Here is a 16110-nt window from a genome sequence, read left to right as displayed (position 1 = left end):
TGAGTGCTCAAGGAATTTATGGTTTTTCTCTTTCAAAGTTCATGAACCAACATCCTTATAAGATCAGAACAGATGATATATCTAGTGTTTGACTTGGAAATTGAGCTCTTCTGATATGATCTACAAGTCCAGCACTACATTGTACTGCCTTTAATGATGTTATATATCCATCCCTCAAGCTCAACTTGCTAGTTACAGTTGGCAAACCACCTCTTTCTAATCAGTGTCCCAAACCAGTAATGTGTTTCCTTAGTACCTAAAATTCCTTCCCTCTTACAGTACCCCTAATCTCAATCTAGTTCAGGCCATTGGCCTCCTCTCCAAATTCTTGTTATTTAGTCTCTTCTGTATATTGTGGCCAGGCTTATTTTCATGAAAAGATAACAATATATTTTTCCTCTACACAAGCCTTCATTATGTGTTTTTTATTTAATTCCTGCAGAAGAAAACACAGTGTGTCATAGGTAGTAATTATTAAAGGCTCTTCAGATCTTTATTTGTATTTCTCTGTTCCTCTATTTATATGTAATGCTACATGTCATCCTTTCTCATAATTCTAGACTTTTTGGTAATAAAACCACAGCTTCAGTGGAAAAACATTTTTGGCAGCATCTGTAAAAGCAAAAAGACAATTATAATCTACAAAACAAAATCATACAAATATAAAATTAATTTCTTAAATTTTATGTCCTAATTCACAAGTTTATGGTCCATTAAAAACATGAACTTGGTAACCACATGTTTAAGTACCATTTTCTCTTTAAATAGTCTTCATTCAAACTATGTTTTGTAAATTAATGCTTATTATATGCAATACCTAAGACATACCTAATTCTTGAGGGGAAATGTGACCTGTTATAATTTATATTTATTATGTTATAAATCATAGTAATTTATAACACAAGAATTTACTGACGTTTACTAAAAATTCAGTCATGGGATTTTCATACTGCATATACTTGGTAACTCTAGGAAAAATGAACTTTTATTAGCTATAACATTCTAACAATTCATGTCCTCATATGTTATATTCATGCAATAACTTTCAGGCAGTTTGAAGAGAACACACGAAGATGATGATGATTTTGGAAACATGCAAGTGGCGACTGCACAGAATAGCTGACTCCAGCAACATTATAGAGGATGTGAATTTCTATTTGGGAAGCATAAAATATTAGACACAGTAATAATGTAAAATGGTATAAACAAAGTAGTTCCTTTTCAATTATATATTGCTTCCAAATCTGTTTCTCTGCAACTTGTCAAGCAACATTTTAAGATGTTGGACTTCTGCAACGGATGGCACTGAAGGTTTTACTTTTTTTTTTTTTTTTTTACATGTTATAGTTTTATTATTATTATAAACCAAGAATTTTGGACTTGCAAAGAGGTATTGCAATAATGCACTTTTCATACTTGAAATTTATTTGTATGATATAAAGTTATTTACTTTAAACAAGATGCAAGCTAGAGGGGATTTGTTTATAAAATCTGGGTAATTTATAGCAAAAGAATTTACTAAAGTTTGCTAAAAATCATTTTGTGTTCTATATATTACATTTTAAACTAATTTTACAGTTCAGTTTTATGATGGAGCCTCTTACAGAAACATTAATGCCGGAATCTGCCACATTTCTTCTTTAGTACAATTCAATAGCTTAATTACCCTTTTATTTTAAACTTATTAATCCCTTATTAATAATCTTTAAATCATGATATTAGCCAACTATGCTTACTTTAACATGATCCAAGTATTCCCTCCGTTCCTATTACTTTCCTAATTTTTTTCCTAGAAAATAGTTTAATGAACAAAAGAAAATACTTTGCTTCATAATACCAGATTCTCAAAAATTGAGTTTTAGGTTTTCAAGTGACTTTCCTTTTTTGCATTTCTTCAAGGCCAAATGTTGTGTTTGTTCTTTTCAGAGTTGCTTAGCCCATTTTTTTGTTTTTTGTCCCAGATGGTTCTAAGTAGACTATAAGAAACCAATGTAGCACTGTTTTTCTCCAAATGAAGCCCAAAAAAGAAAAGTGCCTTGCATCATTTAAAAAAATAAAAATAAATCCTCATGACCTCTAAATAAGTATGAGAGCAGTGAAAAGTTTTTAACATCTTTTTGTAATTTATTTTCTTCTTAAACCATATATTATTTTAAACTGAAAGCCTGAGGCTTGAAGAAACTCAGTAAATTACTTGGGATAAGAAACATTTAATCCATTTTTATGTTGTCTTAATGATTCTGTGAGGTGGTTGTAGCTCAGACAGCAGCTTTTCTTTGAAGATGCATTTATTGAGGAAAGTGATTTGTGGGAGACTTTAGTGTATTTTAGTGTTTTAATTCTTTACATTGAGTTAATCCAAATTTCCCCTACAATTTGCATTAGCAAAGTCACTTTATGGATCCTTGGTTCTCCTCGTTTTTATTTACACATAATAAAAATTGTTCTAAGAGAAACATTTTTGCTATTTTAAATATAGTGGGAGGAGAGGAGTATTTTTAACTTTGTATAGTTGATTTAGGGTAGCACAAACAAAACTTTGTATCTCACTTTTCTCAGTCCTCTTTGAGGTGCTTTACTGATGGGAATGATTTCCATACATTCCCCTTGGTACTAAGAGGTACTACAAGGTAACCAGTTATACCAAGTTACTTGTTTTGGTTTCCTCCCTAAGGTGTAATTGTAAAGTAAAAGCTTTTTTATTCAGCACAGCAGGAGGGTGGAAATGAATTGAAATTGCTTTTAATTAAATTGTTAACTAAGAGTTAATTCATGTTCATCCAGCTAGTATTGCTCTTCTGGTTGCCCTTCTCTTCCCCTACTTTGCCACCCTGAAAACAGTACATGGTTAATCTCACTGTTGTCTTGAATTTTGTTATGTGATTAGGTTATTTGGTGTGGTGGTCTAGTAGAGTCAAGATTTGCATTGTATTCAGAAATTCCAGTTGGTAAAGTGCCAGATAACACAGCTTTCCTGTATATAGAGCACTGTTGGATAGGTCAGCAAAGATTTCTTGCAATCTGGTAATCTGTGATGCAGAAACTCTGCTTGAAAGACTCATTAATAGTACATTTAAGTTTTTAAGATGTGGCAGTTAAGATTTTTAAAAATTAGTTTCTTAAATATACATGTCATCTCTAGTAGTCTGGCCAAAAATACAGGTTTGGTTATTTGTTAGTTTTCCACTTTTTCTAACCACTCTCGTTACGTTGTCACTAAAGTGCCTGTCCAGCACTGTATATTAAAGATTATTTCACAAACACTAGAAAAAGGGACTGTCATCTTCTTGAGTATATTCACGTGGACAAGAGGTTTATTCTTTTCTTTCACATAAGAACATTGCAAGTTTATTTGGATCCATACTTCCACCTATAAGGTCTTCTGGTAGCTCTTCTATTTTTCTGTTTGGTTCTATTTTTGTAATTCCTTTATTTCTTTTATTTCCACAGATGTTTTGTGATAGTTAACTATAGTACATTTAACCAATCACGATTTACTTTCTAGAACATTTTAATGTGGAATGACATAGTACCCAATTTTAAACATTAATCTGGGTATAATTTAAACAGAAACGGAGTCAAAACATAGGAAAACTGCTTTACTGTTCATTTTGAAAGTATGAAACTTAAATATTGAAAATATTTAAACTGGAATAGCAGTATTCTTACCTTCTACTGTCAGTTGTTTCTTGTTAATTTCTTATCTATTAGATGTTTAAAACAGCATTTACCTTTGTTTATTTTTATCTGTTCTATAGTGGAAATGTTAAACAGTTATAACTTCTGCTACCAACTCTCAACCACTTAACTTTAGAGCAGAATATTGGTTTTGGGGGATTTTGTGCTTCATCTGAGTTTAGAAGTAATGTCAGAAAATGTTAAGCATGTTCTTTTTAAGAAAATATAAGATTTCTAATTGTGTCTTACTAATAACCATGGTAATTTTAAGTGAATTAGAAGTATTTAACTGCAATCTTGAATTATAAAGCTGGGATGCATATCAGGCTTTCAACCTAATGTAAAGTAAATGAGCAGTTACCTGGTGGATTTTTAAAATAACTGGTTCAATCCATAATTCCATAACAAACCTAGCTTCACTTCAGTTTACTTTGTCCATTCAACAATGTTCCAATAGGAAATGATAGGAAATAGCTGAGAACTAGTAAAAGTTTTTTATTGATTAGAAAAGTAAGTTTCTTGGGTCTTTGAATGCTGGATTTTTTTTTGTCTTACTCATCCATGGCAGCTAAAAAAACAACCACTCAATATATTCAGGTTTACATATTAACTCTCTTATAGGGAGTTGCCATACCTCACAGTTCAAAGTGTATTCTATTGATCAGTAACATTATACTGACATGTAATTGCAATTTACTATGCAGTAAAAATGATTCAAGAAGAAAAATAACCTACAGTATCTATTTACCTTTGTATAGGCAATTGTTTAAGTTACTCTGCTTTTAACATTTGTACTTGGATAAAATGCTTATGTGTATATATAGGAATGTCACAGTGCAAGATGCTGCTAGCCCAGGCACAAAGTATTAAAATTATTTTGTGAAGACTGGTGGTTGTATTAAAACTGTTGTGCCATTATACCTCAAAAAGATTGAAAAGCTCATTTATACTGCTTATGCCTCAGAACTTCTTTACTAGTTGTCTTCTAGGTTAAAGTAACCTAGTTTTACTCCCACAGATGAAGATGAATGAACATTGGATATTAAGAAGCATTTGGTATTTTCCAAAACACTGTGGTCACACATAAAAAAATTATGGTCAGTAGTCTACACAAAGCCCAAATTTCAGCTCATGTGTATTTTTAAGGATTAGTTGAACAAGTTTGTAGTTGGAAGTGAGATAATTTGTGTCTAAAGGAAAGATCAACCATAGAATAGCTTCCAGCACATTAAAAAACACTTTGCTTTTACAGTACCTTCTTACCTGTCAGCCTATCCACATAATATTCTTCACCAAATCTAAAATTTCATCACTACACCGTTATTTTGTATGCCACTAAAAGACAGAATATTGCTGAATAAACTGACAAGCTAATGATCAGAAAGTGCATCCAGATTTCCAAAATGTTAGTGTAAAAAAAACGTGCATTTTAGGCAGTGAAATGCAAATATACAAAATATTTGGGGCACAGTATTTCAACTGCCAATTACACCTTTTCAAAAGCAAAGCTCACAAATGTAGTTCATCTACGATTAGATGTTCTATGCAACTTTTTTTGTATTCTTCAAGTTTACACACAAGATGGCTTAGAAAACCAAACACACTCTGGTTAACAGAAGCTAAACAACTCGTTTTCCTCAGTAATACAATTTTTATACATTCTACCTTACTAATAACTTTTGGATGGGGGGGATTTAAGATAGGACTTAAGAACATTACATAATGGGATTTATTGAAATAACCTTGTAGACCATCTTACCTCAAATTCTTCAGTGGTAAGATATGTAATAAAGCATTTAATTTTGTCATTTTTAGGCTTACTAACATGGGTTTTTTATTACTAGAATGTATACTAAGCTACAGTCATGCCAAGGCAGTAGGACTCCTGAAAAGGCAAAACTAGCTTTGTTGCTTTCACTAGAGACAGATCAAGTCATCTGCACAGATCACTGGTAGATAAGCAGTGCATCCTCTCTCAGTGAAGGGTTTCTATTTTAGAAAAACAACTTTAGTTTACTGTAAGGAGGCAAATCCCAAAATCCAGTTGAGGTAGATGTAAGTCAAAGGGATGAGAAACAGTTGGTCCTTACAAGTTCATTTTACAAACAGTACACAAACTAAAATTATAGGAACCATAACTTCACCTGAAGTATAGAGTTCAACAGAAGACTGAAAAGCAAAGACATTATGATTCTACAAAGACTTCATCATAGGAACAGGTTTAATGTAACATAGAATCCAAAAGATTAGAATCAATAAAGTTTTATCTAATTCTTATTTCAATTTAAAAGTAAATAAATAAAATCAAAATAGGAGTGACCAAAACAGTAGTACCATTATAATCACATTAAATAGAAAAGTTTCCATCAACATTTTAAGAATGTAACAGATGAAAATTCAGGTTAGAAATACACAAGATGCTAAGATTTGCTAATTCACTGCTAAAAAGTACCTTATATTTGCACTTAGATAAACAAATGAATTACTATATTTCATAAATGTGGTACTTTACATTAAAATTACATAAACATTTAGATATATATTTAAATTGTTTTACTTTGAACCTTGTAACATTTTGTAAGTTAATTGCCATTTCTACTTCAAAAGGCTGACCAGATTGTTTGCCAGTACCAGGATCAACAAAAATGTACTGTACTATATTTAGTTATATCAAACATCCAATTTCATACAACGTATGGGAAGTGATATACCCCTAAATGGTATTTAGATGTTTCTTTGAAAGAGAAATACTAATTTTATGAATGTGATAAGAAATAGCCTTTTCAATTGTATGCTTTTTTTCAAGTGAGCAGTACAGATAGCAGATACATAACTCCTTACTACTTATACTCTACCAAGAAATGAAACCAAACTCTAGAAAAATACAATGCAAGAAAAGATTCAAGTTAAAAATATATTCCTTTGGTTAAAAATCATCCCCTTTATAATAATCATTTGTAATCTAAATTCACAGCATGTCCCACCAGCCCAGCGTAATCTTCTAAATGTCATTATGCTTGTTCCATTAGTTTTTTCAGTCCAGTTTTTACAGAAGTCACCCAGTTGCAGGGACAAAGTTCTTCAACCCCAGGAAGAATACAGCCAGCACAGCTGCATTAGCTCCTTTGGCAAATGGGTGTCTGAAAAGGTTTTTATTTTAGAAACCTCCGACACATGTAGTTTTCTTCAGATACTGTATATCCAAACTTTTTATAGAAACCGACATTTTGTGGCAGACATTCAAGAGTAATCTTATAACAGTTCAGTTTCTTGCTTAGCAAAGTAAGGGTTGATAATAACCTGAAATTTAAAAAAAAAAGTGGGGGAAGCATACAGCACATGTTAGTAAAAATGGATGAGTAACAATATGAGTGAATATTAGATAAAATTACAAGTTGATATTAGAAATAGGTTTAGATCACGGCCTTTCCCACTATTTTCATTTAAGTATTCAGATTGTAAGTAGATAAGCATTAAACTCACCCTAAACTCTCTTTAAAAAGAGGTTTTAGGATTAACGTTAACACTAAATACTCAAACTTTTATGTGGCCAGTATAAGATCCTACTGCCTTAGGGAGAAAAAACTAGAAAAGATACAAAAATGTACCTGAAGGGTTTTTTCATATTTGCACAGACTGAAAAATCCTATCATTTGGAGAGCAGAACAACTTCAAGTTACACAATTATAAAAGGAACAATTAAGTGGACTAGAATGCTAGGAATTTGTTCAGTTCACTGATGTATCCCAAATCCCTTGAGTAGTATCTGGTACACAGCAGGTGCTTAATACTTGAGTGAATTCCTTAAAACTCAGGAAAGAGATTAAAAAGCAAGTTCTGTCTTATAAAATAGGCAATAAGCCAACAAAACTCTTATTTATTTTAAAAGATTTAGATGAGTGTGTAAGGATTATACAGTGAAAACTTTTATTTTAAAACTAATAAAACTAAGAACATTTCCTTTGCTTTTAAACATGAGACAGGCAAATCATTTGGCCAAAAGTTTGTTTCATACTAGTAGGGAAATACCATTAAAAGGTAATAAGATGTTACTGTCTGTAAAATAGTACACTACCAATTTCCAAACTTCATGGTAAAACTAACATAAAAACCGTTTATTCATTAAATTCAGTCTAAGCTATAGCTTGAGAGTAGGCTTATAATTAATGACCTCTAAAAAGAACCTCAAACAGGAAACTATTTTTTTTAACAAGTGTCTTTGCAAGAAACTAAACTGAAACATAATAAGTATCTTATTTATCCAAAGTTACCTTGTTTCTGCTTACTTACAATTTGCCAAGCTGCTTTCCTCTGCATTCATCACTAACAACAACATCTTCTACTCTTCCTCTCTGAAAATATTTACAATGTTTATAAAGGACTAAGCATGTAGTTTTGTTTTTAGCTAAACCAACAAGTGATAGTAAGAAATCACTGATAAAAGAAACATACACTTTACAAAAACCAAAGTACAAAACTTATTTTAGAGAAAACAATTTAATGAAATCAACTTGTGGCCTAATCTTGTTTTGTCTCTATCCTAAATTTTCCCACCCTGTTTTAAAGCAGATCTCAGAATCCACACCACCAATGTATGTAATCTTGTCATGAACATACTCCATCCATCATCCTACTCCCTGCTAAACAGCAATTTATTTCAACATCCAAATACAAATTATTAGTTCCTAGTGCAGAAATCCCACCAAATTTCATACCTCACAATACATTCCAAGTGTTCCTATCTTATTCTCATTGAATTACTTAGGTTTTCTTTAGTATTTCATGTGAGTCATGACTAATGAAAGGGCTCTATAGGCATTAAAAATGTCACAATTAGAACAATACAGTATTCTGAATGTTTTACCACTTGGAAAATGATAGGCATGTAGTTATGTAGTAAGTATTGTTTTGGGGAAAAGAAAAATAGCATTAGGGATTCTAAACATTACTGCCAAATTTCACATGCTGACTTTATTTCTCTATGACTATACCAAGCCAAACACAGAACAATTTTTAACAAACAATTCATATTGTTACTTTTCTTCCTCATAACTCTCAGGACACAGTGGGAAGATGCCTATTAGTAAGTGATATCTAAGAAAAAGAATCTTTTCCAAGTCGATATAGCTATCGTTTCATATTGAAGGCAATGAGAAAACATTTGTCTAATGGAAACTCATAGTCGGTTTTGCTCAAAACACCTATTTATTTTACTCATAAGCATTAATGTGAACACATACCTTAGCACAGGAATGGATGAACTTATGTTCTATTATCAGAGTTGCTGTAGCAACAATCTGTCCTAAAGTCACATCTTCCACAACTGTAACATAGTAATCCCCAGATTTCTTCATGTGCTCAAAAGATTCTGTAGAAATTGGAAAACTGTTATGTTGTAGACATCAGACTTCTTTAGGTGCCAGAAAAATAACAAGGATTAACTGACTTTGTTACTGAATATTTAAAGCTATTTCACCATAGTAATTGACCCTTTGTTTCTAAAGAGATTATTAAAAATGACCAAGTGATAGTGACAGCAATCTTTATCAACAGGAATATAGTCCATACATTTAAAAAAACATGCTAGCAGGTAAGACTAATACACATACTTGAGGTGAACAACACTTATGATGTGAGTAAACTGTAGATGTTGCCACTTTTGTAACTAATGAATGGGAACTTTAATAGAATTAGTTACTTTAAATCAATTCCTTTAACTTTTACTCAACATTTCAATAAAACAAAACTGCACATTTTAACGAGTATGTTTATATTGTCTTGATATGATTTGGTGATGAAATTTCTGTGAAAGAATACTACAATTTAATATAATCTGTAGAGCTGCCACCTAAATGCTATGCATCAGTAATTATCTTAAAAGTAGTCAGATTGTTACAAAACATTGTAATTGCTACTTTTGGATTCTAGAACAGTTTAGTCACATTATGCATTTAAATAAGAAAATAGGTAATTTGTTATTGAATGATTTCCAGCTATCTGAACAAAAACAAGGAGACACTGAACACAGTTCTAAACAAAATAAAAATCTTTTCCCTCTTTTTTTTCACTCAAGAAAAAGAGGCTGTAGTACTTACTCATAAATTGTTCAGGGTTGACAACTCCAGTCTCTGTCAGCTGACCTAGTACCTTAAAAAAACCTAGTTTTGAAAAACAGATCTCAAAGTCATGAAAATAGCAAATGAAAAATCAAAAGAAGCAGTGTATTCAGCTGGTGGGATTATGGGCAATCATGCCAAAACTTTCTGTAATGAATAATTTTTAAATTATTTTAAAAGATAAAAAACTGAAACCCATTATAATTTTAAAATTATTTTAAAAGACAAACCGAAACCCATTATTCTTTTTATAATCACCGCATAAAACAAAGAATAGTAAGTTTTATTAATGTTTTATTTGTATAAGATTTTTGGAATAGGGCTGACCTTAATATTCAATATTTATAGAACCAGCATATTCATTTCCCAATGTAATTTGCATTAAGTTCAATGCAAGGGATGCCAAATTTCCCCGGATATACGCTTTGGTTTTTACTTAAAAGTGCAAGATTCTCACTATGAGAAAATATGATATAATTTGTAAAATAAAATATAAATAACTGTTGAGACAATCTTTAAAGATAACTAATTTCATTAATGTTAAATTAACATGAAAAGCACATTCTAGAAATTTGAGAATCCTATCTTCTACACATTCAGTAATCAATTTGACCAAAATTAATTTGTTCAGAGTCCTACCAAAAAGAAAACTATACAAGGTTGATTTTTTTATAACCAAAATTTACGGAAATCATTTTGGAGAACATAGATGTTAAAAAAAGAAATGCCTGCAGACAAAACTTTTTGTAATTTATCTAAGGCAAATTATCTCCACCTTCATTCCATCAGCTTCTTGGAGAAGATTCTTCCTTATGTGTCGTCATACATGACAACTTCACTTTATGAGACATCTTTCTGGCTTTAAAATTAGAAAGGAGTGTTACTGTACTTAAGTTATTTGAAGTATTTCACAGTAATATCTGGTCCATGATATATACATGATAGTCATGATACCAACATGCTGAAACTGAATGTCTCAGTCACTTTAAGTACAAGAAATAATCTAAAAGTCAAATGTTATTTTTCAGCATCTTCATAACATTTGTGAAGAAAAAAGAATGCTAACTCTAATTCTAACCAGAATTTGTAAACTAAGTGAGTCCATACCTCTATTTAAGTCAGCAGTACAAAGAGGCCTCAAAACCAGACCTTCTCCAGGATGTGTTGGGGAAATGGCTGGAGAAAATGTAGCTGTATTCTGGCTCCAGTCCACTTCTTTGAGTAGACTTGGGTCAAACATAGGAGTTTCATCAGGTTTCATCTTTGCAGTTAAGGTCTAAAATAAAATTTTAAAGGTTAAGGTATTTTATTTAATATTAAGAAAATTATGATAGGCAAGAAAGTAATTTCTTAATAAAAATTAATGCAATTAGAAAAATTCTTTAACAGGTATGGCAAGATGATTTATTTCAGCCTATCCTGAATCTAACATCCAAATGCCAAAACTAAAGATATATAAAAAATTCATGATTACTATCAGATAGTAAACAAAGGACTAAATTGAGGAGTTAAACTTTAAAATTCCATTTTTGAGCAGGTCTTTTAAAACTTTTCCTATGGGCTAATGCTACTAGCATACCACTGTGAATAGTTGATTTTTCATGGGCTCCTTTTTTTACATTATTTGTGTAAGAAATGGTATGTTGGCTTACCTTCCACTAAGGGAACTTACTGTGCATGTAACTTTTTAAAAAAATATGAACCATGAACAGAAGATGAACTTGCTTAAATTATCCTCTGCAATCACTGTAATATTTGGTCTCAGATATGATAGATTCATACTGAGTTATCTGTTGGATTTTGTTTTCAGTTTTCCAAAAATCTTTCGTTTCTCAGTTACATCTAAGCAGCTTAAGAATAGCCAGGGTTTTTCATGCTACTGAAAAATCAATTATGGTATGTCTCCTTTTTTGAACATTTAGAAATGGGCAGTTTCTTACTAGGTGTGGTCTAATAAAACTGAGATTAAATAACAGGTATAATGATAGAAGCGATGAAAAACAGATAAAACATAGAAGTCTCAGGGGAGGCAGAACACTTCTGTGGAACACAAGGGTTGTTGGAAGAAATGGTCTTCCTAACAATTATTGTTAGGAGATTGTATAGCAATCTCCAACTTTCACTTCTATCCCTATGCCCAGTTTATGAAATTATTCTGTTTGATACCTGCTTCTGGCTCTTCTTTGATATAAAGAATTTAAAGATACAGATCCACCACATACTACCATAAAACAAGGAAGCAAGGCAGGAAAAATTAAAGCCCATTTAATGACAGGACAATTTTCCCAAAAACCCAACTCCCAGATGTTCCATTTCATAAGTCCCTTGCTTAAGGGCAACTCATTTTACCTTATTTTTCCTTAAAAGTCAATTAAACTTCGTATAGCCCAATGTAACTATGTAAGTAATGCTGGGGTATAGTAGCTTTGGGAAGGCAGGATGGTATAATAATAGAAGTTAACATTTCTGCTGTACTTATGTGCCAGGGATTATTAAAGAACTTTACACATTACTAATTTGTTTACTTCAACAATCCTACAGGATGGGAATTATTATTTCCATTTTAACCGATGAGGAAATGCAGGTGCAGACATAAGTAACTTGCACAAGGTCACAAAATTACAGGAGCCAGAATTTACACATAAGTATGGAAAAAGCATGAACTCTGGAGTCAGAGATGGTGTTCAAATGTCAAGTCTGTTTCTAATTTGTAAAATGGAGATGCAGTTATTGGATGAAATGAACTACAGTATACAAGCAACTAACAGTGTCTACACATTAGAAGTGCTCAACAAGATATACTTTAGTTAGCAATTAATTTAAAATTTGTTTATAAACTCTGGTAATTTTTTTCACCTTTAATTCATGAGTCAGGCACTACACTGGGTGAAAGGGCTACAAAAAAGAACGACAGGTTATCATGTTTGTTAAACTAAAAGCATCCTTAGATGGGAAAGAAAAAATGTAAAATGTCATCGTTTATTATGTAGAATACTGAGTTTTTTTTTCCTCAAAGACTCAGCTCATGTTACGCTCTCAACACTATACCTGGTTCTAAGAATTGAAAGAAAGACAATTATGATGATTAAAACAACCATTCATATAAAACTTAACAACCTTACAGTCTGTCTGAAACATTTTTTAATAGGTTAATTTTAGCACTTACATTGTAATGGTGTCAGTCCCTGATCATGGGGCCCCTGAGGCTTTTGGGTTTATTCTCTGAAAGATGGGTAGCGATGTTGTTTTCCAGATATGCAGATAACAGGCGAAATATCTGTCAATAAGTAAAACGTGTACATTAAATACAGAAGCTAGAAAGTATTAAAAATTTAAGTTCAGCAAGGCAATACGCTATTTAAACTTTTTGATGTTCATGCCATTTAGTATATAGTTGTAACCATGAAGTTTAAAAAAATCTCAATGTAACATATGAACATTAAGACAATCAAAAAATTTCCTGAGTTTACAATAAAATGTAGCCTAGAAAATACACAGAAAAGGGTTAATAATGTCCAAGAGAGAAAGGAGAATTAGGATTATGAAACCTTTATTTTACCTAATGAATTTTAAACACAAAATACCAATATCTTCCTGTGCTTTTCTTTAACCAGATTGTCCTATCCCATGAATGATCATAAAAATAAATGGTACTGGCTAACATTTATTTAGTGCTTTATATTTGTTAACTCTCAAAAACACAACGAAAGAGCTATCATTATTATCCCCATTTTACAGACCAGGAAGTGGGCACAGGAACTTGCTCAGGATAACAGCCAATAAGGAAGAGAGTCAGGATTCAAAACCAGGCAAAACACTGGCCCTGTGCAATTGCATGGGGCCCACACACTTTGCTTAATTCTGTCACCACTGTCTTGAAATTATTGATAATATTTTTAACACAGAGCCCTGCGTTTTCCTTTTGCACAGGTTACTTGTACTCTCAGTACTGAATATGCAGTAGTGAAGAGGAATTTCCTACTTTATTCTACAAGAGTTAAAAATTTACTCAAAAGCAGAACTTGTAACTTATTTTTGGAAAATAAAAATTTCAGCCCTGTCAAAATATATTAAAGCATTCTGGGTTGAGATAAGAATTCATGAACCAGATAATCAAAAATTAATATTAAAGCATTTTTATGAGCTATTTTACAAAACAGAGCCATACTTAAGGTTACATCCTTTTTTCTTACTTCAGCCCCATATAGTAAAAGTCTGCTGGTGCCCCAAAAATATGCTGGACAGGTAAAAGCAAAACAAGATTTGATACCAAATTTCAAAAGATTTTAGAAAGTAAATTTATTTGGTTTATAAAAGAACATTTTAGCATCTTAAGGTGCCCCGAGGTACTGTAAAACTAAGAAATTTCAGTAAGAATTGCTGAATTCTAAGTTGCTTAAAGTGAATGTCATCACTATGACTGGGGTCTTATTTTATGGATTTTAGATTAATTTTTAAAAGTAAACCCTAACCCTCCTTAAATATTTCTCAAAAACCATTCCTGTTTTACTGCTAAATTAGCATGTGTTTACAAGGTCCATATACACCTTCCAGCTCATAAATGCCTAGTGAATGAATAACAAATGGTCTAAGACTTATCTGGAGGTCACACTTCAGAAATTCCCAAATTGCCACAAGTGATATCACAAAAAACAAATACCAAATTCATTTTTACTGGGATCACATTAGGTTTTCCCTCAATTGACATTCTTTGTACACAATTTCACAATTTGGTTTCCCAGCCTCCATAATAGACTAGAATACAAATGGGGAGCAGCTGCTGCTAGAAACAAGCAATTGAGAGCAACAAGTGATAGACACTGGAAATAAAGACTTTAAAGTTGATTTTTTTTAAATCAAAAAGCATAATCTAAGACCAAATCTAAATTGCCTTACATATCTCAAGAGCTCCTGGACCAGCACTACATTATGTATGGACAAGGTGATTAGGGGTAGGGGGAATTTTTGATGTCTTGACACTTTAGAGTTCCTCTATAATATATATTATACAATTTCGGTAGTGATTTGACTAAAATTTGAATCTAAAGAACACGGCATTCATTGACGATTTTAACAGGCCTTGCCAAAGTACTAAATTATGCAATTACACTTCACTTGAGGAATTTTAAAAGTATTTTCTGATAGTTTGATCCCTTAGAATCCGACATTATTCCCAGGCTACTGACGATGAAACTGGAGCGCGTGGAGCTTTCAGGATTTGACCCTAAGGTAACAAAAAAATGAGTGAAGTAGAATTAGAATCCTTCAATCTTCAGCTCTACAATACCATACTCCATAGACGCCAACTTTTACATCATCCTACCAAACGGGTAGCTCTACTCTAAAAGATGTCAGCGAATCCTGCCTTTAGAACTGATCTAAATGGTTTCTTGAGATCCATTCTAGGATTCGTTCATGAGTGGACATCCTAACAGAAGTAATCTCATAATCAACCCCAAAACTATCATCTAAAAATGTTTATATGACATTTTAAGAGTTCAGTTTACATAAACATCAGCTCCTATAATAGAAATCACAGTACTCGGTGTTTCTAGGGTTAGAAGCCCCAGGAAAAGAGACAAAGGATGTCTCCCTTTCCCGCAGTGAAAGCCCCGATTTAGTCAGTGTTAGAAGATGATCTTTGGAGCAGAAGCCTGTCAAGTGGCACCCGACATCCCAGAGGTGGGCCTCGGAAAGGAAAGGGGAAAGGGGGCTCTGGGGCGTTTGTGCTCATTCAAAACCGATGGCGACAGACTGAGCGACCGTCTGGATCTCTCCACGCCAAAGCTTGGAGAGCGAAGAGTTTCGTCCCCAGTCCCTGCTCCCGCCCTGCCAGAATCGCCCCTGAACGGCCACACCACGGGCCACCGTGCCCACCGCAGCTCCGGCCGTGCGCGCCCAGCTGGCGAAGATGTACGTCCGACTGCCGGAACGGAAACCCCCGCCCGGCCTAGCTCGCCTCGCCCGGGGTCAGAAGGCACACCTGTTTGATAAATCTGAAGGCAGGCCCAACGCAGGGCACCCGCCCGGCCCGCAAACCCCTCACCGGCAGCGACCCCGCAGTCGGCGCTCCCCTCCAGCTCGACAGAGTCTCACCCACCTGAGTACACAGTACGAGATCCGGATCCGGCTTCAAGCAGTCCCACCTCCTCCCGCGCCACGGTTGCCGCCGCGGCCGCTGCTGCGTGAGCAGCGGCCAAGACGTGGCAGCGCCAGCGCCTCCAACCCAGCCCGGCCCGCTTACGCAAGCCTGGCGAAGGGGGCCGGGCGCGCGCGGGCTGAGGGGGCGGGAGGAGGCTATGCCGGGACCGGGGGC

At 33.6% G+C, this 16110-nt stretch overlaps 2 protein-coding genes across 7 annotated transcripts in view; one reads left to right on the top strand and one right to left on the bottom strand.

Moving 5' to 3' along the window:
- STYX (serine/threonine/tyrosine interacting protein) overlaps positions 1-4598 on the top strand; it is a 50153-nt gene extending 45555 nt beyond the window's left edge. For both annotated transcript variants that reach the window (XM_036918022.2, XM_036918032.2), the window contains one exon: positions 1050-4598. In XM_036918022.2, coding sequence (XP_036773917.1) covers positions 1050-1123 — 74 coding nt within the window. In that variant the 3' untranslated portion in view covers positions 1124-4598. The remainder of the gene's footprint in view (positions 1-1049) is intronic.
- On the bottom strand, positions 474-16056 carry GNPNAT1 (glucosamine-phosphate N-acetyltransferase 1). 5 transcript variants are annotated; one of them, XM_036918077.2, is made up of 7 exons: positions 15895-16055; positions 12961-13071; positions 10902-11070; positions 9774-9836; positions 8919-9046; positions 7969-8030; positions 474-612 (listed from the first exon to the last, which is right to left on the bottom strand). In XM_036918077.2, exons 3-7 carry the CDS (start codon positions 11053-11055, stop codon positions 549-551), a joined length of 471 nt encoding a protein of 156 aa, XP_036773972.1. In that variant the 5' UTR covers positions 11056-11070; positions 12961-13071; positions 15895-16055; the 3' UTR covers positions 474-548. The 5 variants fall into 5 exon arrangements, with proteins under 5 accessions (XP_036773972.1, XP_036773941.1, XP_036773951.1 ...); XM_036918046.2 differs by lacking the exon at positions 474-612 and adding an exon at positions 5935-6978 and having other exon boundaries at positions 15895-16051; XM_036918056.2 differs by lacking the exon at positions 474-612 and adding an exon at positions 5935-6978 and having other exon boundaries at positions 15778-15899.
- Positions 16057-16110: the final 54 nt, after the last annotated feature.

Source organism: Manis pentadactyla, chromosome 11, assembly GCF_030020395.1.
Source record: "Manis pentadactyla isolate mManPen7 chromosome 11, mManPen7.hap1, whole genome shotgun sequence".
NCBI lineage: Eukaryota > Metazoa > Chordata > Mammalia > Pholidota > Manidae > Manis > Manis pentadactyla.
The sequence above is the reverse complement of the archived record's forward strand: the minus strand, read 5'-3'. Positions and strand labels throughout refer to the sequence as shown.